This window comes from Mastigoproctus giganteus, chromosome 10 (assembly GCF_048544385.1).
Source record: "Mastigoproctus giganteus isolate SK-2022 chromosome 10, ASM4854438v1, whole genome shotgun sequence".
In the NCBI taxonomy this organism is placed as follows: Eukaryota; Metazoa; Arthropoda; class Arachnida; order Uropygi; family Thelyphonidae; genus Mastigoproctus; species Mastigoproctus giganteus.
In genome coordinates, this window is record NC_143584.1 from 101,670,585 (window position 1) to 101,695,041 (window position 24,457).

General features: G+C 37.8%; 1 protein-coding gene across 1 annotated transcript in view; it reads left to right on the forward strand.

Annotated features, from left to right (window-relative positions):
* Nucleotides 1-24,457, forward strand: part of CenB1A (Centaurin beta 1A) — an 806,494-nt gene that overhangs the window by 485,303 nt on the left and 296,734 nt on the right. The window contains exon 16 of the mRNA XM_090384002.1: nucleotides 15,221-15,385. Coding sequence (XP_090240128.1) covers nucleotides 15,221-15,385 — 165 coding nt within the window. The remainder of the gene's footprint in view (nucleotides 1-15,220; nucleotides 15,386-24,457) is intronic.

Genomic DNA, 24,457 nt, shown 5'->3' on the forward strand with positions numbered 1-24,457 from the left:
ATTCTCAAAATTCAAAAGTTAGTAACACTAATCAAGCATTTGAAAAAATAAATACTACCATAATTTCCAGTGAAGACATCTTAGCATCTTTTGACGTTGTTTCTTTATATACAAACGTACACTTACCATTTACACTACAAGCCTTATAAGAATTCCTAATGACAGACAATACTTTAATCAACCACACCTCTCACTCTCTCTCTCTCCATCAACAATATCTTAGAACTTACTTTGTTTTTACTGGATGCTAGACACTTCCGGTTCTATAACCAAATATTTCAACAAACATTCGGCCTACCCATGGGTCTAGGAATTTCTGCCCCCTTATCTGAGATTTATTTAGCAACCATAGAAAACCAAATACTACAGCCTTACCCTTCAGGGATTAAACTATATATACGTTATGCAGACGACATACTTATAATAGGAAATAGAACTACAATTGATAATCTTTTTATTAAATTCAACTCAATACATGATAGACTAAAATATACACTTGAAACAGAAGTTAACAATCAAATAAATTTCCTTAACCTCACAATATACAAAACAGGCACCAAACTGGGAACCAAGGTTTTTAGGAAAAATACACACACACAGGTAAATATCTACACTTTGAATTACACCACCCACTTAGTACAAAAAAAGCTGTTCTTTATAACCAAATTCGCAACGCTATTAAATACAGCTCTTCAAAAGATGACTTATCTGTTGAACTACAATATCTTACAAAAAAGTTCATGTCTAGGAAATACCCGTTCCAATTAATCCAACATATTATTTCCGTCGCCAAAAATAACACCAATAATTTACCCAAACACAACACAAAAGGGAGCACGCGCATCATTCTCCCTTATCACAGTAGTCTCGCCAGACAATTCCGTCAAGTGTTCGCAGACACTGACATTATACTTATATTTTCCTCATATAACAAACTTGGGACACTATTTAAGACATACAAAGAAACATAAAATGACATAAAATGACAATAAATGACATGAATAATATTGTATATTTAATCAAATGTCAGCAAAATTGCAATGCCTGCTACATCGGCTCCACAAAAACCTCTAACACATGGGCTTATTACCATTACAACAGTTTCAGAACAGGGCAATCCAGTACCGAGCTTACACTACATGTACATTCCCACACCCACACCCCTTTAGTTGATTCTGCCATTACCATTATAAAATTAAAATCTAGTTACAAAATTTTTCAATATGAAGCCCTTATTATAGAAAGGTTCCGCCATCACACCAAATTAAATGTCATAAATGCAAAACTACCCTCCAACCTTTCCCCGGTCTGGAATCTCACGCACCTAAGATTCCCGCATATCACAAAGAGCATCACGGGAACATAGAAGTTCTTTAAAACACGTGTTCTCTCCTCACTTTAGTATTGCCAACTGAAGACGTTAAAAACGAAAGTCAGTTGTTATGGCTTTTGGCTTCACCGGTTTCATTTATTTTAGAATTTTTAATCAATTAATTCTTCAATGACAACCAGGGACGGAGTTGTGCACTTCTACTTCCTTGAGCATATTTTAATTTTTAATTCCATATCCTTACTAATTAACTCATTTAAACTCTAAATTATTCAAACCTCTTAAACCCCAAAATTATTCATCCATCCTACCTCATGTAACAACTGCAGATTATCTAAGGTGAGTACCTTTTATTAAGCTTTGCTATTCGAACTTTAGTAAATACATGGGCTGTGTTAGGGTAACTAAGAGTAGAAAGAGGTGCATGTATACTTGCATGTACATCAATGCTCGGAGTATAGTTAATAAATTTGAATGAGTTTGAAGTGCTAGTCAAGACATTAAAGGCAAATATTGTTGGGATATCAGAGATGTGGTGACACACACAGACATAAGCAGTGAAGAATTAGAATTTGGGGAGTACAATGTGTACAGAAAGGATAGACAGGACAGGAAGGGAGAAGGGGTTATGCTGTTAATTAAGAAACACATAAAATCTAAGTAAGTGCATCCAATTGATGTTGGTGGACAGTGCAATGTTGAATCTGTTTGGTGTGACATAAGGTGTGACATTTGGTGCACTGGGAAAGGAAAAATGAGAGTAGGTGTGTGTTATAGACCTAATGAATCTTATAAGTATAACGAGCAAGTGTGCAGAGAAATAGAGTGGGCCAGTAAATCAGAGTGTCTTATAATGGGAGATTTTAATTTTCCAGAGATGGACTGGAATTTGTGGATTGGTCACTCACACACTAGCAAGGCTTTTGTGGATTTATTCGATGATTGTTTTCTACAGCAGCATGTTTGGGAAGCAATTAGAAGGAGTAATACTCTTGATTTCCCTCCATCCAATGCGAAAGGATGGGAATCTCGTCCCTACCCGAGTCCCATCCTAACATTTAACACCCCACGGCCTCCAAGTTCCATCAAGGCAGGGTACTTAAACTGCCCAGTGAGGATTTATATTCCAAACCCACTGAGGTGTTTCAAATTCCAAAAATACGGCCACTCACAAACAGCTTGTCGTGGTAACCCTGCCTGTGCTCGATGTGGTGTGAAAGACCACGAGAGCAACAAATATTCATCTTCCAAACCGATCTTTGTAAATTGCCAACAAGAGAATCCTGCCTACTCCAGAGCATGCCAGCAGTGAAGGATGAAAAAGAGATCCAAAAACTGAAAACAGAGCTGAATATCTCCTATCCAGAGGCTAGAAAACGCATACAACCAATAAATATCGGGAAGACTTCATATGCTGAGAAGGTTTCAGCAAAGTGCACTATTGGTACACAAACAGAGATTGTACCACCAAGAGAGTCATTCACTCTGATTGCATGCTATTTATTGAGTTCACAAAAGCCCACCAAAAAAATACAGTCAGCTGCCACTCCTATATCCGTACTTCCTAGTGCTTCACCACTACCAAAACCAAGTGGTAAAAAAGAGCAACCAATAATAACAGAAACAATGGATGTAGAGGACAAGGAGGTAACGGACAAATCAGTCTTGCAACTCTTTGTGGAGGAAGAAATGGACACCGGACAGTGTCCATACTTCCCCAAAAGAGATAAACCCAAGACTGATAAAAGTAAGCCCTCAGCAACTCGGAAGCCAGCTGATGGACCCACCAAGACAAAATAATGGCTAAATTCCTACAATGGAATTGTCGTGGATTCCGGCGAAATATTGATGACATCAAGGCCCTCCTGCAAAAGCACGAGCCAGTTTGCTTTTGCTTGCAGGAGACTTACCTAAAGGTAAATGATGATCCCACCATGCGTAACATCTCAATTTTTCTTAAGGATAGAATTGCAGATGGTCCTACTCATGGAGGAGTCGCTATCCTTGTGGGCAACCAGACCCCAGTTCAGCCCATTGGTCTGGAGCAAAGTCGAGAATGATATATTGATTGACAGGTAGATGTGGCAGACGTTGTGCTGCTTGGTGTGCAAATCCAACACACGATAACATCGGGTATCACTTTAGAAGCACTAATGGTAACTTGCCCTAATGAACGCTTTCCATAATGGTGAAAAAAAGGTCAGATTATCCCCAGTTGAATCCTATGGGAGCTTGAACCCTCCCGAAGTGGAGGGGATAACCTAACCTTTTTTCTTTAGAATCATAGTCATATTTAGATATATATTCCTAAAAAAAAATTTTTTTATGACTGTATTTTTATTTTCTTGTTCAATAATATGCCCTAATGGGGAATAAAAGGTCAGGTTACCTCCACTTGAATCGCATGGGAGCTTGAACCCCTCCCGAAATGGAGGGGAAAATGTGGACTAGTGCATAAATTGCTTATTAACAAAATATTATTATTTTTTTATTACTGTACTTGTAAAGGATAGCGAATGCTTAGAAAGCGGTACTCACCTTGAATTAATCTGCAATGGCTTACTTAGGCAGCGTGGTTAATATTTAGGTTGAATTGTTAAATTGAATAAAATTAAAAGGGGGGAGGGGAAGTAGGTAAATGTTGACTGAGTTAAAATAGGCGCAAGGAAACAGAAGCATACACATCCAATCCTTAGTTGTCATTGAAGTAAAGAAGAAAAAGAATAATTTAAAACTAAATAGGTGAACATGGTGAAGCCAATAGTCGTTACGGGGACTTTCGTTGGTTAAAACATCTTCAGTTGGCAATGTGTAGAGAGTGAACGCACATGGTATTTAAGAAATAAATTATACTCTCGTGATGCCTTTTTTGACATGTGGGAACTTTAATCGCGAGAGGTTCCAAATTGGGGAAAGATTGAAGGGGAGTTTGGAATTTAGAATTTTAAGGTTTGAGTGGTGCCGGTACCATTCAATAGCTAGGGCTTCATATTGAAGTATTCGGTAGCTGGATTTTAGTTTAATGATGGAAATGGCAGAGTCAATGGGGGGGAGGGGTCTGGGCATGAATTGTAAGTTCTGTAACAGATTGGTTAGACACGAGACTATGGAAATGATAGTATGCACGGGTGTTGGATGTTTTGATGAACCAAATTTGGTAGTGGTACTTCCGATGTAACATGTATTACAGTTTGGTTGACAATTAATGAGATATATTATATTGTTGAGGTTGTTTGTAGGATATTTGTGTGTGTGTGTGTCTTTTGTTATACTGGTATTTTATTCTTCATTCAGGTTCGGGCTTCTGTGGACGATACTAGCTGTGTTGCGGGACTGGTTTCCGTCCTTGTGTACTTGTTCCCAAGCGTAAAAACAGTATACTCATGTGACTGCCTAGTGGCTTTTTATAGTAGGACAATTGTCTCGAGCCCTTAAAAATCTATTCAGCCGTCGTAGGGAATAGAACCCACAGCAACCGACCAGCATTGTGTTTTTCACTACAAGACCCTTTCAATTATAGTCAGATCTTGATTGCTGCAGCAAGTTCTTTTATTCTTACGTCTACATTCTGATCATCGTGTGAATGGAGAACAGGTCTGAGGCAGAGATGTTTAAACAAAACATAGTTTAATACTGAATCATAGTAAAGAAATTGTACATGCATGGTTAATAAAGTTCTAATGGCAGCAACAGACAAATAATACATCATCTAGTTACAACAATTCAAACCGATTATATAGAAATAGTTAGAGTTATAACATTATTGATAAAATGGTAATTGATGGACTCTTAGTGTATGTATTCTTCGTGTGGATGGCTCATCTCTAGCACGTACTGACATGTGACAAACTGGTTACATTTGCTGTCAAAGAATCATAATAGGTGACAATACTAAAGGTCACGCTATTTAAGATAGCTCTCATAAGATATGTTTTAACTGATTATACATCATATTATATATAGCGAATTATAATAGATGACAATACTAAGTGTCACGCTATTTACGATAGCAGCATTAGGATATTCTGTAACTTACCAATACTAACATAATAATCATGTTATTGAGGAGTAATGTTTATACATAACAGAAGGGAGTCATTATGACTTACCGAAAAAGGGACGAATTGTACTATGGGGTGCGGAAACTGGCGAGAAACTTTCATGTTTTCTATCTTCTTTTGGGCTCTGCTGCTCTCACTCTCACTTTCCATATCGTCTCCTAAAAATCTCTCACTTTCCTAAAAATCTCTCACTGTCACCCTGTAACGTTTAGTGCCGTTCCTAAAACTTGCTGGTTTTTAGGCCTGAGAACACCAAAAGTACACCAATTTATAACTGAAGCTAAAAGTAAATAAGGCACCTGGGTCTAATAGCATCTATCCTGGCACCTCCGTAGCCGGGTGGGAAGGAGCAGCAGTGTAGCACACGCTTCTTGATTAGACCGGGGTTCGAGCCCATCACCACCAAATACGGAGGATGCTGAAAGGTCACCGCATATCCCCGGAGCAATATGGCCTTAGCATTAGCATTAGTAGAGGCATATGATGCAAGAAAGCAAGCTTATTCAGCATCAACCAAAAAAAAAAAAAAAAAAACCACTCCCATTTTACCCCTCCGTTCGTTCGAAATACCTGTCCAGTTGAGCTTTAAATTTGTTTAGGCTATCAACTTCAACAACAAGTGATGGAAGTCGGTTCCACCAACCAACCACCCGCTGGCCAAACACAAATTTCCGCACATCTGTCCGACATCCGTCCTTCCTCAATTTGAATTTATGCCCTCTGAGGTGATTATTCTGAGCAAGATGAAGAATCCCATTGGCATTGAGCATGCTCAAACCATTCAAAGCCTTATACACCTCTATCAGATCACCTTGTCGGTGCCTAGTCTCCAGACTCTGTAATTTGCAAAACTTAAGCCTTTCTTCGTAAGAGCAACCCTTTGTTCCTTTAGAGATAAGCAAACCCTTTGGCCATAATTATGAGTGCATCCTTGGATTATGGGGATTTTCCTACAGATTGAAGATATTTTATTCACAAGGGGTATTAAATGGTGATGTGAGAAGTTATAGACCTGTGTGTTATCAGACACTCAGCCTAAAACACTGATGGATCCAATATCTCTCTATTACAGAAGATTTAGGAGAAGTCCGGTTGGCCTGCCTCCCTAAAATCCACTCATGCACACCTTCTCGATGGTAAGCCCTGTTACGTCACTTAGGTGGCAACGAACGTGTAGAGTGGTTCTCTTCAAGACGCCTGGTCAGCGTGAAGAGGAAAAGACCAAACCCTCCAGCAATGAGAGCACAACAATACAAATGGCCCTCAGTCCCCAGCAGCTTTCACTCTCCCTCTTACGGCAGCGAGAGGATCAGAGTGGAAGCAGAGGGTGCTAAGAATCTCTGGGTACGACCAGGCTGCCATGCACGGAAATTGAACTTGGCCTGTTATAACGTACGATCACTCATCGGTGAAGACAGGATATTAGAGCTGGAAAAGGAATTAGAAAATGTGAATTGGAATATCATCGGTTTGGCTGTAGAGTTGTTAAAACAAGAAGAAGAAATGAGTCACTTATAAGTCTATCAAGTGGAAATCTGCTGTACACCAATGGAAACAGTGAAAGGAGTGAAGGTGGAGTTGGGTTTCTGGTCCATAAAGATTTAAAAAACAACATTTTGGAATTCAAAAGTACATCACCAAGGGTGTCAAGACTAATACTCAAGATTTCTAAGAGGTACAAGCTAAAGATTATAATGATTTATGCACCAACATCGAGCCATGATGATGAAGAGGTTGAAGAAATGTACACTGAAATTGAGAGTCTTCTAGATGAGCAGAAAACCCACTACACTATTATTATGGGGGACTTCAATGCTAAGGTTGGAAAAAGGCAAAACAGTGCAGAAAGAGGAACTATAGGAAATTTTGAAATTGGTGAAAGAAATAAAAGAGGTGAACGACTTGTGGAATTTGCAGAATCTCAAGGACTGTCAGTAATGAACACTTTTTTCAAGAAAAGGGTGAACAGAAAGTGGACATGGAAGAGTCCATATGGATTAACAACTAATGAAATCGACTTCATCCTCACTAACAGAAGATATATTGTGAATGATGTTACCGTCCTGAATAAGGTAAATGTTGGAAGTGATCACAGAATGGTAAGATGTACACTTGATATAGATGTAGGAAAGGAAAGGAAAAAACTGACTCGAGTAAATAATACAAAGGTCTTTGAAATAACAGAAGAGGAGAAAAAGCAGTATGTACTGGAACTTAAGAACAAGTTTGAGCTTCTGCAGACTGCTCAGGACCAAGATATCGACGAGGAATATTACAACTTTCTGAAAGTGATAAAGCCCAAGAAACCTATAGGGAAACAGAAATCCAAAGAAGAAAAAATTAGTCAAGAAACACTTGTCATGATGAACCAAAGACGACAAATGAAGAGCAAGAAAAACACCGACAGGGAGAAAATTGAGTATACTGAGTTATGCAAAGCCATTAGAAAGAGACTCAGAGAGGACATAAGAAGATTTAACACAAGAAAAGTAGAACAAGCATTAAGGGAAAACAAAGGATTTAAATCAGCAGCCATGAGCAGTAATACAGAAAGACAAATGATACTGAAACTGAAGAATAGCGATGGTGTACTTATAAACAGCAGAGAAGGCATAATTCAAATAGCAGAAGACTACTATAGAGAATTATACAAGGAGCGAGGGAATGATACCAGCAGTGGGGAAGATGGATTGCAAAGTAGCAACACATACGACATACCCGATATTCTTCCTGATGAGGTAGAACATGCATTGAAGAAAATGAAGAATCGGAAAGCCCCGGGGGAAGATGAAGTTACTGTAGAGTTGTTAAAATTGGGAGGAAGAGACATAACACAAAAACCGGCAAGGCTCTTCACAAAGTGCATTAGAAAAGGTGTGATGCCTAAGCAGTGGAATAATGCAGCCATAGTTTTGCTGCATAAGAAAGGAGATAAATCAGAAATTGGAAATTATAGACCAATTAGCTTGTTATCCCATATCTACAAGTTGTTCACAAGGGTCATTACTAACAGATTAGAAAGAATACTTGATGAGAATCAACCGAAAGAGCAAGCTGGCTTTAGGACAGGATTTTCAACTATGGATCACCTTCACGTAATATCACAGCTAATGGAGAAAGCAAATGAATATAAAACACCATTATGCCTGGCATTTGTGGATTATGAAAAGGCATTTGACTCCATACAGCATAAGGCAATGTTTCGGGCACTGGAAAGACAAGGCATAGATACTCCATATATTATGATTTTGAAGAAAATATATGAGAGTGCTACATCCTTTATTAGACTAGACAAAGACAGTAGCAAATTTAAAATCGAGAAAGGAGTTCGACAAGGAGACACAATATCTCCGAAGCTGTTTACTGCTGCCCTTGAGGAAGCTTTCAGAAGATTAGACTGGTCGCAGAAAGGAGTCAATGTGAACGGAGAGTACCTAAACCATTTACTATTTGCAGATGACATCGTGGTCATAAGTCACAATCCCAAAGAATTAGAGGAAAATCTTAATCAGTTATGCACAGTTAGTAAGGATTTTGGACTAAAGATGAATATGGATAAAACAAAAGTAATGATGAACAAGTATGCCACGGAAAGGGAAATAGTGATCGAAGGAGCAGTAATTGAAAAGGTGGAGTCATATACTTATCTGGGACAAGTTATTAGCTGTAATAATGATAAATGGCTGGAAGTCAAGAGAAGAATAAATTTTGGATGGATAGCATTCAGGAAATATAGTCACATACTGAAGAGCAATATCCCAGTTTGTCTGAAACGTAAAATAATGAATCAATGTATACTCCCCACCATGACTTATGGAAGTGAAACTTGGGCACTCACCAAAAGAATGGAAGAGAAGCTAAGAACTACACAGCGAAGAATGGAACGAATTATATTGGGAATCAGACTGTTAGATAAGAAGAGAAACACATGGATTAGGCAGCAAACTCAAGTAAAGGACATTCTTATCAAAACTAAAGAACTAAAATGGTCTTGGGCAGGACACATAGCTCGAAGACATGATGACAGATGGACTAAGAAAATAACAGAATGGTACCCAAGAGGGGCTAGAAGAAAACCTGGAAGACAAAGGCGGAGATGGATAGATGAAATTCATGGGTTTTTGAGTAGTAAATGGATGGCCAGTGCTCAAAACAGAAGGAACTGGAAAGTTGCTGGAGAGGCCTTCATCCTGCAGTGGATTGAAAATGGCTGATGATGATGATGAAGCTTGACTTCTGTTCCAGTGGATACAATACAGTCACTTATTAAAAAGAAGTGATGCAGAATCTTCATAACAGGAATGGAATTATACAGAAATCACGACAAGGGATTTGTTAGTAAATTTATCTTGTCTCACCAATCTTTTATTAGCTACTGTGACACAGTAACAAAGGAACTGGAACGCAAGCAATAATTTTGGCATCATATAAGTTCATGAAAGGTTTTTACACTCTTCCACAAAAAATACTGCTATTCAATTTGGAGCAGAGTGATATTAAGGGAAGTAACTATAAGTAAATTGATTGTTAACTGGCAATATTGTATTGTGTAATACCATAGTCAAGGTGGAGTATAATCAAAGTGACCAAGTGCTACTTGTACAGTCTGACATGAAGTTCTCTGAGCAACTCATGGGATTCTGTAGGATATATATGAGCTTGGCCAGCAAGGACAAGAAGGTGATTATTCCATTGTGTAAAACAATTGTTTGGCCATATCTTGAATACTGAACACAAGTCTGGTATCCTCATTTTGTTAAAGATGTGGATCTTTAATAACAGGTGCAGAGAAGTGTATCCAGATTAGTCAGGAATACAGAGGACACTTGCTACAAAAGACTAGTTCTGCAAATTGCACTGCTTGGAGACTAGACACTTGCAAGGAGACCTGATTGAAATATTTAAGGCTTTAAATGGATTGAATAAACTTAGTGATGGCATTCTAATTCTTTATCAGACAGCACATACAAGGGTACGTAAACTTAAATTGAAATAGGATGACTGCAGGATAGATGTGAGAAATTTTGCTTTCAGCCAGAGAGTAATCAGTTGTTGGAACAAACTACTACCTGGTTTTGCAGAAGTGGATTTTTTTTTTTTTTTTTTTGTGAATGCTGTATAAACTTGCTTCCTTGCATCATTTGCCACTACTAAGAAGTTAATAAGATATAAGCGAATCATTATATCAACCTATAGTGTTCTTGTCTGTAATGGACAAACTATATGAGATTAATTATGATTATGAAAAAAATTGAGAGGAGTGTAATAATAATAAGGGTATGATGAAATAATCAAGTTAGTTTTAGATGCCTTGCTTGAGGGTCGGTTTTTTTTTTTTTTTTCTCCTTCCTTTTTCAAGTGAGTAAATCATCCCAGAAGTGCTGTATTGATTTCTGAGGTTAAAGTACTTAGATAGACCTGTGGTGAGAAAGTATGAGAGCAAGAACGAGCGATTGAATGTTCTAGAAATCTGTACCAAAACTTCTTTGCCTGAATGGTCTCATTAGGGTTCCATTCATCACTAAACTCATTAGGAATTCAGTCTTCAAACAGGGCACTTGTTGATAGTTTTGGTGGTTAAGTGCTCTATTGATTTGGTAGTTATAAAGAAGACATTTTGAAGGACTTTTGATAGACATGTGGTGAGAAAATATGAGGAAGATGAGGACAAGAATTTTTATTCTTGCCCTCGCATTCCTGGTAATCTGTACCAAGTCTTTTTTGCCTGAATGATCTCATTATGGGTGTCCAGAGTCCATTTGTCACCAAACTTGTTAGAAATTCATTCTTCAAATAAAATCCTCTAGGTTTTGGTGGTCAAGTGACCTATCAATTTTGTAAGTTGTAAAGAAGGCTTTGGAATATGCTTCTAAACAAAACTGGTCAGGTCGAGTATTAAGAATGAGGGTTTTCCCAAGAATTTATATCGAATAGGAAAGGCATAATCTTAAGAAAGAAAAGAAAAGATGAAATTTCAGAAAGAGGTGTGGAAATGTGGCAGGCTTGTTGGAGGTGTTTGACTAAAGAAAGGATAACCTTTTCTTTTTTGCCTGAGATGATGATGATGATGACAGTTTGAAGGCCGAGAGGTGGAAGAACTTTTCATTGTTTCCTAAAATACAAAGGGTACTAGGAAAGTTTTGCAATATGACGCAACAATGAATCACAGGAAGCTGCTTGTTGCTGCATGTTGAGACATGTTCATACGTGCATAGTAGCCGCCGCGCCAAGTCGATGGGCTCAGTTATTCATTAGTACTGAGAGTGTAAAGTGCTTGCGATGGCATCGTGGTCACGAAATGAGATAAGGACAATTTTGCGGTATAATTTCGTGCGTGGTTTAACCATAGACCAGTGCTTAGAAGAAATGACTCTTGCACTAGATGATGATTGTCCACATCGTACAACGATATTCAGGTGGTATAGAGAATTCCAAAGGGGAAATTTCACTCTGGAGGATTCTGAGAGGCCGGGAAGGCCACGAACGTCAGTTACGGAGGAAAACGTTACTGCTGTGAGGAAAATGCTTGACGAAAACAGGCGAGTGACCTACCAACGGATAGAGATACTTTGGGCCTAAATGCACCAGCAATTCGTTCGATTCTGCAAGATCATTTGCACGTGAAGAAACTTTGTTCTCTCTGAGTTCCGCATCAACTGACTGAAGAGCAGATGACACGACGTGTGACTTGGTGCCGGGAGATGTTAAAAAAGTTTGATAAGGGACAATCTCGGTATGTGAACAACATCGTGACAGGTGACGAGACTTGGCTGTACTATTACGATCTGCCGACCAAGGCTCAAAACAAAGTTTGGGTCTTTGATGATGATGACACACCCGTAATTGTCAGAAAATCCCGATCTGTAAAGAAGAAAATGATAGCTGTATTTTTCAAATTGAGTGGAATTGTGGAACGTGTCGTTTTGGACACGCAGAAGACAGTCACAGCTAAGTGGTATACTGAACAATGCCTGCCTAAAGTCATTGGATCTATGAAGAACCTGCGGCCAAAGTCAAGAATGGACACCTGGTACCTCCATCACGATAATGCTGCAGCTCACCGCGCCAAAGCCTGCACCGAATATTTGACCACGACAGGACTGAAACTTCTCAAGTCAAGCACCCTCCCTACAGTCCAGACCTTGCTCCCTGCGACTTTGCACTGTTCCCGCATGTGAAAATGAAGCTAAAAGGGAGGCGGTTTTCCAGTGATGAGGACCTTCTACAGGCTTGGGACAACGAGTGTGCTTTACTCCCTAGTGAAACTTGGCAGAACTGGTTTAAAGATTGGTTTCGGAGGATGGAGAGGTGTATTGAATGTAGAGGAAATTACTTTGAAAAAATTAAATAAACAAAGCTGTATTGCAAAACTTTCCTAGTACCCTTTGTAATAATAATAAGACATTTAATAATAAACAACATAAAGCATATGTTGTTTGAATGTTCTGTGTATGATGATTATGGGAAAGAGTTCAGTAATTTTTTTGGAACCTTGTTTGAGAATGACAGATTTATATTTATACCTTTGTATGTTGCTTGAGGCCCTGAGCAATTATAAATTTATTATAGAGTATTTAAGTAAAGTATATTTACAAAGAAAGGAGTTGATTTTAGTAATACAGAGATTTTATCTTATACATTTTGCAAATAATGTAATTATATATTTATTTTGTATATAGCATAAATAAAGATGAGTTCATTGCAGAACAATGTTTTTAGCATCACACACTGAGCATGATTCTCACTAGCAGAGGCTGACTGGGTCAAAAATTCTTAACAGGGAAAACTTGTAGTGGCCTCATACTAGTGCTTATGGCCAAAATCACACCAGCCTACTGGGGTTATCCCGGTAAGTCTTGTGGCTGGTCCACCTCTGCTCACTAGTTGAGCATTTTATGATAAAGCTGTGATGGAAACCAGCTTTGATGCTTGGATATTTTCAAGCAGAATCTGAGGCTAAGTACTTGAACTCAAATTAGCATGGATGAGTGAAAGCTCAGGGATCCCAATATGCATATTTGGCTTACCAAAATGAAAATAAATGTAATGGTTATCAGACAAAATTATTTTAAAAGATCCATTATAAATTCTGCCCGAAATACAAAACATACACATATAATAATTTCAACTTTGTTTTTCGTAAATAACAACTTTATCAGTAATAAATAAATAATTTGAGAACATAGTACCAGAAGTGAATATACAGTGGATTCCGGTTATTTGGGCCACCGGTTAATCGGGTCAGCCGTTTATTTTGGGGCAAATCTTAAAAAACAGAAACCAATTGAGAAAATAGCCAGGGTTTACTTCGCTTAATTGGGACAGCATGCCGTTTAATCGGGGCAGGAGACCGCAGCACTGCAGATTACCCTACGATTGTCTCCGACGGTACCACGTGGTTCGGTCGAAATTCTGGAGGTCACAACCATAAAACAATAAAAACAATTAGCAGTCACCTGTTTATTGGGCTTTTCTGTTAGTGAAATCTATCATAAATGGACAGTAAACTCGATCTTACTGAATTTGCGATAATACCGACAGCTGGAATTCTGTGGGTTATTATAGTGAAATGTGTTTACACTTCCGTGAAATCTTCAATCATATAAAAAAATTAATTTTCAGATCTTCTCTTCATTCCTATTTTTAAAGCTTTATAACTCGTTACTCCATTCTCACTTGCGTGTATCGTGTTACTTGCAATTTGTGTGTGCCATGTTCTTTGTTATTGATTGCTTATCTTTTTACTGTTTTAAATTTTAACCCCCACCCACAAATGTCAGTAAACAGAAATGTCAACTAGTTCGATGTACATATTACAGTACGTATTAATTATTCCAATTATAACATATATTCTTCTGATTTTCACATATCATTTAATTTTTTAATTGGTAAGGTAATAAAGGGTAAATTTGTGCTTAATATATCTTTGCTTTTATAGCCTGTGGATCCTCCTATTTTCGCTAATTAGAATCGCTGTTTAATAGAAATAAAATTCAATTCACAAACGTGATCACAATGACCGGCGCTTACTGCACATCGTATAGTGAACGGTACTTTACTATGGTGACTCCATCGTAACGTGATTTGATTGTACAGTGAACCAATTGTAAAGGGGGAGTGCATTGTATTTTTAACTATTTACGTGAAACTTCGGATAATTGGGCCAGCCGCTTAATCGGACCAAAATGCACTAGTCCCGATGTGTCCCAAATAACCGGAACGGACTGTATTTGTATGGAGATTATCATTATAAAATTTTCATATATTAGATACTTGTCATTCATTTTCATATATTAAAAGTTTTCTCCTTTTTATCTGGGAATTTTATAAAGTATTGGTATGCAAATTCATCATCTCACAGACTGCACACATACACACATATTGGTTTTTTATTATTATTATTTTTTTTTTTACATCTTTTCTTTCCAAATTTCCATTCAGGTTCTTCTTCAAGAGAATAATGCTTGCATTTCTTTATTCCTTATGTAACTATATTACAATATGGGGGTACACTTGACAGAATGTTCTAAGTAATGCATTTTGAACGCAACAGACAAAACTAGACTAGTGTTTATTTGTTCCTGAAATAATTCTTTATATGCATAGTTTGAAAATAATTCATTATACAATTTTTCTTCAGATTTAATTTCATCCAAACAAGACTTACAAAGCACTATTATAAGGAAAGTCATTCAGGACCTGGAAATTTTTGTTAAAACTTTTTGTAATTGTCACTGCATTTTACTGTACTTCAAACATTATTGAACTCCCCACATGTGTTTTGGAAATTAATTCTTCCTTTTTTTTTAACCACCTTGTCACTCTTCAGGGGAATGGGTGTGCATATTTCAAAGGTACGATCATTGATGCTAGATGCCTGGGAACCTGAATTATTAAAAGTAATGGCAGAACTTGGTAATAAAGTGGTAAATAGAACATATGAAGCTTGTGTAGATGAAACAATAGCTGTCCGAGCAACTCCAGCCTCTTCCAGGTGGGTAAGAATTAGAATTACCAGAATTGTTTATTTATTGTTTAACAGCTAGTATGTTGTCTTTTTTCTTCATTTCTTTGGCATATATCAAGGAATAAAGTGGCAGTGTGGGCAGCTGAATTTGGTATTGTTTGAATAATAGAGACTGTCATGGTAGTAAAATTAAATAGAGCATAATTAGAAAATTGTTTTTATTTCTACTTTCAGTTTCTGTCTTAGACATTTTGGTCTCTCCAGTGATGGCGGCTCAAGTTGGCCATCCAGGCATGGTCTTATATTCACACTAGAGAAAACGCTGTTATCCACAGGTTGACGTATGTTGCTAATACCTTTTAAACAGATGGTATTGCCAGAAGGCAAATCCACCATTTGTTTAAATTCAGAAGCATCATCGCATCACAACAGCTGTACAAGATACCAAATAGCTTTAATTATCGAATGTATGCCAATGTATGAATAACATGAAATTTTAGCTATGATGGAATTGATATCCCTGTTTTATAGCAATATATTTAAAAAATGACAAGTCTTAAGAAAGGCTTTATTTTAATCTCCCAAATTATAAGCGCACATCAAATTTCCATATCAAAGCACACTATTAATAACTAGCACTTCTCTAAGAAGAGGAGTGTAATGCTGTTTATTAGGAGTGCAGCATAGGACCTTATACTTAATTAATACTTCTCTAAGAAGAGAAATATAATGTTATTTATTAGTTACAGTGAAACTTCTCCTAACGGACACCTCTCGTTAACGGACATCTCTCTACAACAGACATTTTCAAATTGCTCAACTCACCTCTATTGGTTTTAACGTGTTTGCAGCTTCTGTCTAGCGGACATTCTCTGTAACGGACGCGGACAGGCATCTGCACTGTTTCGTTTAGATTAGCACTTAATTTGATCTCCCCATAACGGACAGCGGGCGAGCTAACGGCCCTTTTTCTAGGAACTTTTCTACCACATATTGCCTCAATCGTGTGTTTATTTTCTATTTCCGATCCTCTGAATTTTATCAAGGTTTACATCACGGTTCTAAACCCTTTTTCAAGAATTTTAAGGCACACGTGCAAAACTTCTGATGAATTCGGTGTGTGCAGGGGGGGGGGGGGGATTTGGTCGGATTTTCATCTTTTCAGTTTCAGTTTTCAGTTTTGTTCAGTGTCGTGTGAAGTGCACAATGTCTTCTCGTAAACATTTAACTTTAAAAGATAAAGTCGAACTCATTAATACGTATGATTGGCAAAAAAATAGTGTTCAGAATCTCGCTGCAAAATTCAAAATCGGGAAGACGCAAGTAAGCGACATCCTAAAGAAAAAAAAATGAACTGCTCAAACAATTTTGGCAACACGGAAATGATCAGGTTCAAAAATCATTCCCGAAAACTGTTGGACTTCAAATTGACAATGCTACGTACGAGTGGTTTTAGCATTAGCATTAGTAGAGGCATTTGATGCAAGAAAGCAAGCTTATGCAGCATCAGCCAAAAAAAAAAAAAAAAAAAGTAACATAAATAAATAAAAATAACCACTTCCACTTCACCCCTCTGTTCGTTCGAAATACCTGTCCAGCTGAGCCTTAAACTTATTTAGGCTATCAACTTCCACGACAAGGGATGGAAGTCTGTTCCACCTACCAACCACCCGCTGGCTATAGGCAAATTTCTGCACATCTATCCTACATCTGTCGTTCCTCAATTTGAATTTATGCCCTCTCAGGTGATTATTCTGAGCAAGAGGAAGAATCCCATCAGCATTGAGCATGCTCAAACCATTCAAGGCTTTGTACACCTCTATCAGATCACCTCGCTGGTGCCTAGTTTCCAGACACTGTAATTCGCAAAACTTAAGCCTTTCTTCGTAAGAGCACCCCTTTGTCCCATTCACCAATCTAGTTGCCCTTCTCTGTACTCGTTCCAGCAGCTCTACATCCTTCTTGAAATGAGGCCTCCAGGCCTGTATACAGTACTCTAGGTGTGGCCTGACCATTGCCTTATACAAGGGAATAATCACCTCCTTATCCCTGCTAGAAAAATTCCTATATATCATTGACAATACACCATGAGCTACTCTTGCAGCCCGTCTGCACTGCTCAGAGAACTTCATATCTGCCTGCACAATCACCCCCAGGTCCCTTTCACTCTCTACCACTGTCAGTATAGTACCACACAGTTGATACGTTGCTCTGGGGTTGCTGTTTCCAATATGTAGTACTTTACATTTGTCAATGTTAAACTTCATTTGCCACCTCGAAGCCCATCTGCTCAACCTTTCCAAATCCTGTTGCAGCAGCATAGTGTCAGTAGTGTCCTTGACAACCCTGCCAACCTTCTTATCGTCTGCAAACTTGGACATTAAGCCAAATGATATTGATGATATACCATCATCAATATCATTTATAAATACAGAAAACAATAAAGGACCCAACACTGAACCCTGAGGGATTCCACTAATAACATTAGTCCACGATGAGCAGTGTCCATTGATTACCACACTCTGTCTTCTCCCCCTCAACCACCCCTTTATCCATAGCAGCAATTTGCCTCCAATGCCACACTGCTCCAATTTGTGCAGCAGTCTTCCATGTGCAACAGTATCAAAAGCCTTTCTAAGATCCAAGTATATAATATCCAAGTTATTCCCTGCATCCAGTTCTTTTGTGACTGCATCATAGTATCCAATCAAATTGGTCAGGCAAGACTTACCCTTAACAAAACCATGCTGTGTCCTAGCTATAACTGAAGTCTTGTCTAGATGATCCTGCAGTGCTTCTTTAACCAGTGCCTCCATTAATTTTCCGGGAACAGAAGTTAAACCACAGGTCTATAATTACTTGTGTCAGCTTTTGATCCCCCTTTGTGAATTGGGGTCACATTTGCGCATCTCCAGTCCATGGGTACCTCCCCTGAGTCCAAGGAAGCTCTCATAATTATGGCTAAGGGTTTGCTTACTTCCTTTGCTGCCTCCTTTAATATAACTGGATAGATCCCATCCACCCCAGGTGCCTTTCTTGTGTTTATCTTCAACAATTTCTCCTCCACTTTGCTCTCAGTTATTACAAGATTCTCTAGCTTACTGCTAGAGTTGAATACACCTCTGGCATTCTCCTCGCTGAATAACTCCTCATGTGTGGATGTCGATGCAAAATATTCATTTAGTTTGTTAGCTACCTGAGCAGGGTCATCAACAGTTGACCCATCGATCTCAAGTGGGCCAATCTGATTCATCCGCTTCCTTCTAGAGTTTACATAAGTAAAGAACTCTTTGCTGTTTTTCTTCGCACCCCTTGCCAAGGATCTCTCGTAATCTGCCTTCGCCTGCCTAACCTCCTTTGTAACTTGGTTACAGATCAACTTGTATCTATCATAGGCGTCTGTGTCACGTGTTAATTTGTATGTATCCCATGCATTTTTCTTCTCTGCCATATGCCTCATTAGTTCATCTGACATCCATTTAGGCCTAAACTTTGAACAATATTTCTTAGTTGGTATGTAAAGCCTAGTAGCTTCCAAGATAAGTTCTTTGAATGCTTCCCATTTTGAATTTGCTGTTGGCAATATCATCAGTTGATCCCACTGTATAGAATTTAAATACTGTCTCAGTCCATTGTAGTCGCCTTTACGAAAGCAATACCCCTTCCCTTTACCCCTAATGGTAGTTAACCTTTGAGTAACTCCCACTTCAGCACACTGTGATCACTGCCACCTAGTGGTTCATTTATCTGCAGATTCTTAATGCATGAAGAATCACTACTGATAATCAAATCAAGAGTATTACTCCCTCTAGTTGCCTCCCGAACATGCTGAAGTAGAAAACAATCATCCAATAAATCCACAAAAGCCTTGCTACTGTGTGAGTGACCAGCCCCCAAATTCCAGTCAATATCTGGGAAATTAAAATCCCCCATTATAAGACTCTCTGATTTACTGGCCCACTCTATTTCTCCGAACAGTTTCTTATTATACTCATCAGAGTCATTAGGCCTATAGCACACTCCTACTCTCAATTTTGATCTCCCAATGCTTATGTCACACCAAACTGACTCGACACTGCACTGTCCAGCGATGTCGACTGGCTTCACTTCCTTGGATTTTATGTGTTTTTTAACTAATAGCATAACCCCTCCTCCCTTCCTATCCTGTCTATCCTTTCTGTAGACATTGTACTCCCCAAATTCCAGTTCTGTATTCCTTATATCTGTGTGACACCACGTCTCTGAAATCCCCACAATATCTGCCTTTGATGTTTTGAGCAATACCTCAAATTCATCAAATTCATTTTCTAAACTCCTAGCATTGGTGTACACGCAAGTATACCTGCACCTGTTTCTATTCTTAGCTACCCTAACACAACCCATGTGTTTACTTGTACCGCAATGGCTCCCAGCAGTCTCTGAAATATCATGCATCTTGTTTTTCAGGCTTCTGCTCATTCTAATAGAAGCAGTGCAAGAATCTCTTTCACCTCTGCCAGTGGCTACTGTTAATCTATTAGTCCTTGTATCCCCCCAATCTAGCAGTTTTCCGACCCACCTAACACTGCCTCGATAGCATCAGCAAACATTTGTCCCACATGTGCTAAAGAAATTCCCATTAATGGGCCTATTATTAGGGAAAAGGCTTTGGAGGTTGCGAAATCTATGGGAGTAAATGAGTTCAAAGCTTCTGTGGGATGGCTAGGCAAGTTCAAAACTCAGCATAAAATTTCTTGGAAAACCGTAAGTGGTGAAGGTGGTTCTGTTGATACTGGGATTGTAACAGAGTGGACCATCAAGTGGCTCTTCCTGAAAAAACGAGTCTAAAAAACAAAAAGTGTCAGTGCGGAAGAATTTCTAAGGAACGCTTGACTGTACTATTGTGTACACATATGCTGCGAGACTTTGAACAACCTCTTGTTATAGGAAAACCACAAAATCCTCGTTGTTTCAAGGGCATAAAGTTGAATCTTTTGAATGTTGACTGGAAGTCTAATAAAAAAGCGTGGATGACACGCAATATCATGAGCGAATGGATAAGTCACTTTAACCAAAACATGATTCGTCAAAACAGAAAAATTATTCTTTTCATGGATAATGCTGCATCTCACCCGCACATTGAATCGTCCAACATTCAAATCGTTTTTCTGCCACCAAACACATCTCCAGAGTGTCAGCCCTTAGATCAAGGGATAATAAAAAATTTTAAACTCACTACAGAAAACGTGTTTTAAGACATCTCATTGCAAACATGAACGATGTAACATGTGTGAGTGACTTCGCAAATAAACTCAGCATCCTAGATGCGATTCAATGAATTTCCTCTTCAGTAAATGCAATTAGAAAACAAACTGTTGTGAACTGTTTAGTAAAGTCTGGCTTCTCAAACGCAAAAATTGAAGTTGCGAACAGCATTGTGGAGCACCAAGAAGAACAAGAACTTCAACATCTATTGATAATGTACGATACTTCAGCTACAAGTGACCCTGGCTACAAAGATATAGACTCGAACCTCACTACAGAAGATGGTGCTATAGATATCAACGACATTATCATCAATATTTTTCAAGAAGTTCCTCATGAGGATGAAGAAATGGAAGGAGGTCATTCTGTCGAAGAACATGTTAACGACGAACCACCGATGAAAATAGAAGAAGCGCTCATACAAATCAATCATTTAAAAATGTTTTTCGCCACTGAAGAAGATACTGAAGGACTTTCGATGGTTTCTACACTCCAAACAAATGTTGAAAATAAAATTATCAGCCCGAAGAAGGTGCAGAAGAAAATAAGTGATTACTGTATGTATTTTTCTTAAGATAAAGTCATTATATGCATAGCACAATTGTATGTATATTATTTACAAAAATATTGTGCAAAATCTGTATATAATTTAATTTAATTTTACATTAAATGTTTAACGATTTTTCTTTCTTTTTTTTTCTCCCTCAGACTTCTTGTTAGTGGACACTTCTCTCTAACGGACACATTTTCGTTCCCCGAGGCTGTCCGTTAAAGGGAAGTTTCACTGTATTTACATCTGTGTTTTATTACTGGGCTATAAAACAGGTATTAGTTGTAGCAAATGATGCTAGAAAACAAGCTTATACAGCATCAGCCAAAAAAAAAAAAAAAAAAAAAAAAATCATATCACCTATCCATCCACTTCCACAACAGTGACAGATGTAAACTTATTCCAACAATCAACTACACATTGGCTCAAGACAAACTTCCACATATATTCTGAAACCATCCTTACTCAATTTGAGTATATATCCCCTCGTGCATGATCTGAGCAAGAGGAAAATTTTCCATCAATGCTGACGTTTGCTCAAGCCATTCAAAGCCTTAAACACCTTACAGACACCTATTCTCTAGGTGTTACAATTTGCAGAACTGAAGCCTTTCTTCATGAGTGCACCCCTTTGTTCCCTGTAATGAGGCCTCCAGACCTGTGCGAAGTATAAGGCAAGATGTGACTTGACCATTGCCTTATACAATGGGATAATCACCTCCTCGTCTCTACTAGCAAAGTTCCTCTATATCATTGACAAAATCTAATGAGCTGTCCTGTAAGCCTCTCTGTACTGCTCAGAGCACTTCGTATCTGACTGCAAAATATTCCCAGTGCTTTTCATTTTCTGCTAACATGAGTGTAGTACCACAGAGTTGGTGTACTTCCACTTTTAGCATTTGTCAATGTTAAACTTCAATTGCCATTTCTCAGCCTAAATTTTCTAGATCTTATTGCAGCAGCTTACCTTCATTACTGTCATTAATCACCCTGAAAACTTAGACATTAAGCCTATTATACCTTCATTATTATCATTTACATTCATTGGTGTCTGTTGATAATCGCACTCTGCCTTCTCTCACTCAATCCTCCCTTTATCCATAGCAGTAACTTGCCCTTAATGCCACACTGCTCCACTTTGCTCAGCAGTATTTTATGCACAGCAGTATCAGAAGCTTTCCTGAAATAAAATATTATATGATATCATAATTATTTTTTGCATCCAGTTTCTTTGTCACTACATCATAGCATCCAGTGAAATTGGTCAGACAAGATCTCCCCTTAATGAATCCATGCTGTGACTGAAGTATAACTATACTCCTGTCTAGCTGGTCCTGCATTATTTCTTTAACCAGTGACTCCTTTATTTTTCTGGAACAGAAGTTAAGCTGACAGATTTGTATTTAACACAGCCAGGTCTCAAACTTGTTTAGTTCATATTTTGAAATGAATAACATGGAATATTACTGATCTTCCTAGTGCTATTTGGAAGAAAAACTTCCTGTTAAATACAGACTAACAGTACCTATTGCAAAAATTTTGCAAAGTTTTTCTCTAGCTGTCCTAAAGAAAAGTAGTCAGTGTTTTGTTTTTATTGCCTGATTTTTCCCGAAAATTTTTGCACAATTCATTGTCGACTCTATAAAATACTACTGAAAAGTGCAAAATATTAAAAAGTACACTAAACATTCACCTTTCACTTTAAAAACTTGGTCAAACTTTCATTATTAGTGTTTTGTTTTCTTGCAGATGCTTCTACTGTATAGTACCTCTTCAGTATCCAGTAAATATCAGCCCTGAAATTGACATTTCAACTCCCCTGGTACCTCATATCCATGTGTTTAATGTCCTGTTTATACTTCTTCTCTTGCACTTCCAAATGTGGAAGTGTAAAAATGTACTGTGACAATCATGTTGGGGCCCAACTTGTTAAAATTCGGCAACATATTTTCAACTGTAGTCTGGTAGTCCGGATCTTCATTATTCTCTAAAAAATTCTCAACCACATACCTGAAACTAATGCATACTTTTTCCCTCATTAGTATGCGAATTTGAGTTAGTTAGTTAGTCAGTTATTTGGTTTTTAGGAGCATTAGCAACTAAGGCCATATTGCTCCGGGTATATGCGGTGGTCATTCCCTGACCTTTCCGCATCCTCCGTATTTGGTGGTGACGGGCTCGAACCCCGGTCTAATCAAGAAGCGTGTGCTACGCACTGCTGCTCCTTCCCACCTGGCTACGGAGGCGCATGCGAATTTGAAGTTTTCTCTAGCTGTTCTAAAGAAATGTAGTGCTTGTTTTGTCGTAAGCAAGTAAGCCAGTACACGTTGAATCCTTTGTCATTTCTTGTATCTGAGGAAACGTATAAATTTTCTCTGATTTCACCATTTCAGACCAATCCTAAATACATTTGCAGAAACATGACGAAGCAATATGGCCTTAGTTGCTAATGCTCCTAAAAACCAAATAACAACAACAGAAACACGAAAAGTGCGTATCTTCTTAGCCGCAAGGTAGGTTCAACATGACTGATCATAGTAGCGTGACTGGAACATAATTCTAAATCCTTAAATTATTACTCACCTTAAAAAAACAAATTCTTTCTTTTTTTTTTTTTTTTTTTTTTTTGGAACAATGATACAATTGTGCGAACAAACACGTTTTTTGTTCCTATGTTAATGATCATTAATAACATAGGAATAAATTATTAGCGATTTAAATAGTTGAAAAGTGCAAATTGTTAATCAGAAAAAAAAAAAAAAAAAATGCTTATCATCTTAGACAAATGTTTAACAGTTTTCTAAGTTGATAAGCTGTCTTCATGTGGCTCCATCTATGAAGTGACTGTTGAACTATTCTCATTTGCAGTACAAAACTGGTCCATTCCATAAAATAAAACTATTTGGAATTTTTAAAATTTAACAACTTTGTGCACTCCTAAGAAAAAATAGCATCAATTTGAGACCACTTCCAGCTCGATCAGCTAAGCCTATGGTTCACACTGACTGTTGAATGAAAACACCTTCCATATTAAATATATAGATACTATTGACTCTTTTGTCCTACACAGCTGAATTCTTATTTACAGATCTCACAAATTAGGGATAAAAAATAAAATGTACACACAAAAAAAAAAAAAAAAAAAAAGTTAAAAGAGTTGGAAAATTAAGAAATCGACTTCGTTCTAATTAAAAAAATCCTCAAGCTTCGAGCATTTTGAGCATTTTTATGTAACTTAAATCATAGTAAAGAAATAGTTTAAAGAAAGTAAACCTAATTATACCGGCTTTACTATTTAGAAAGTT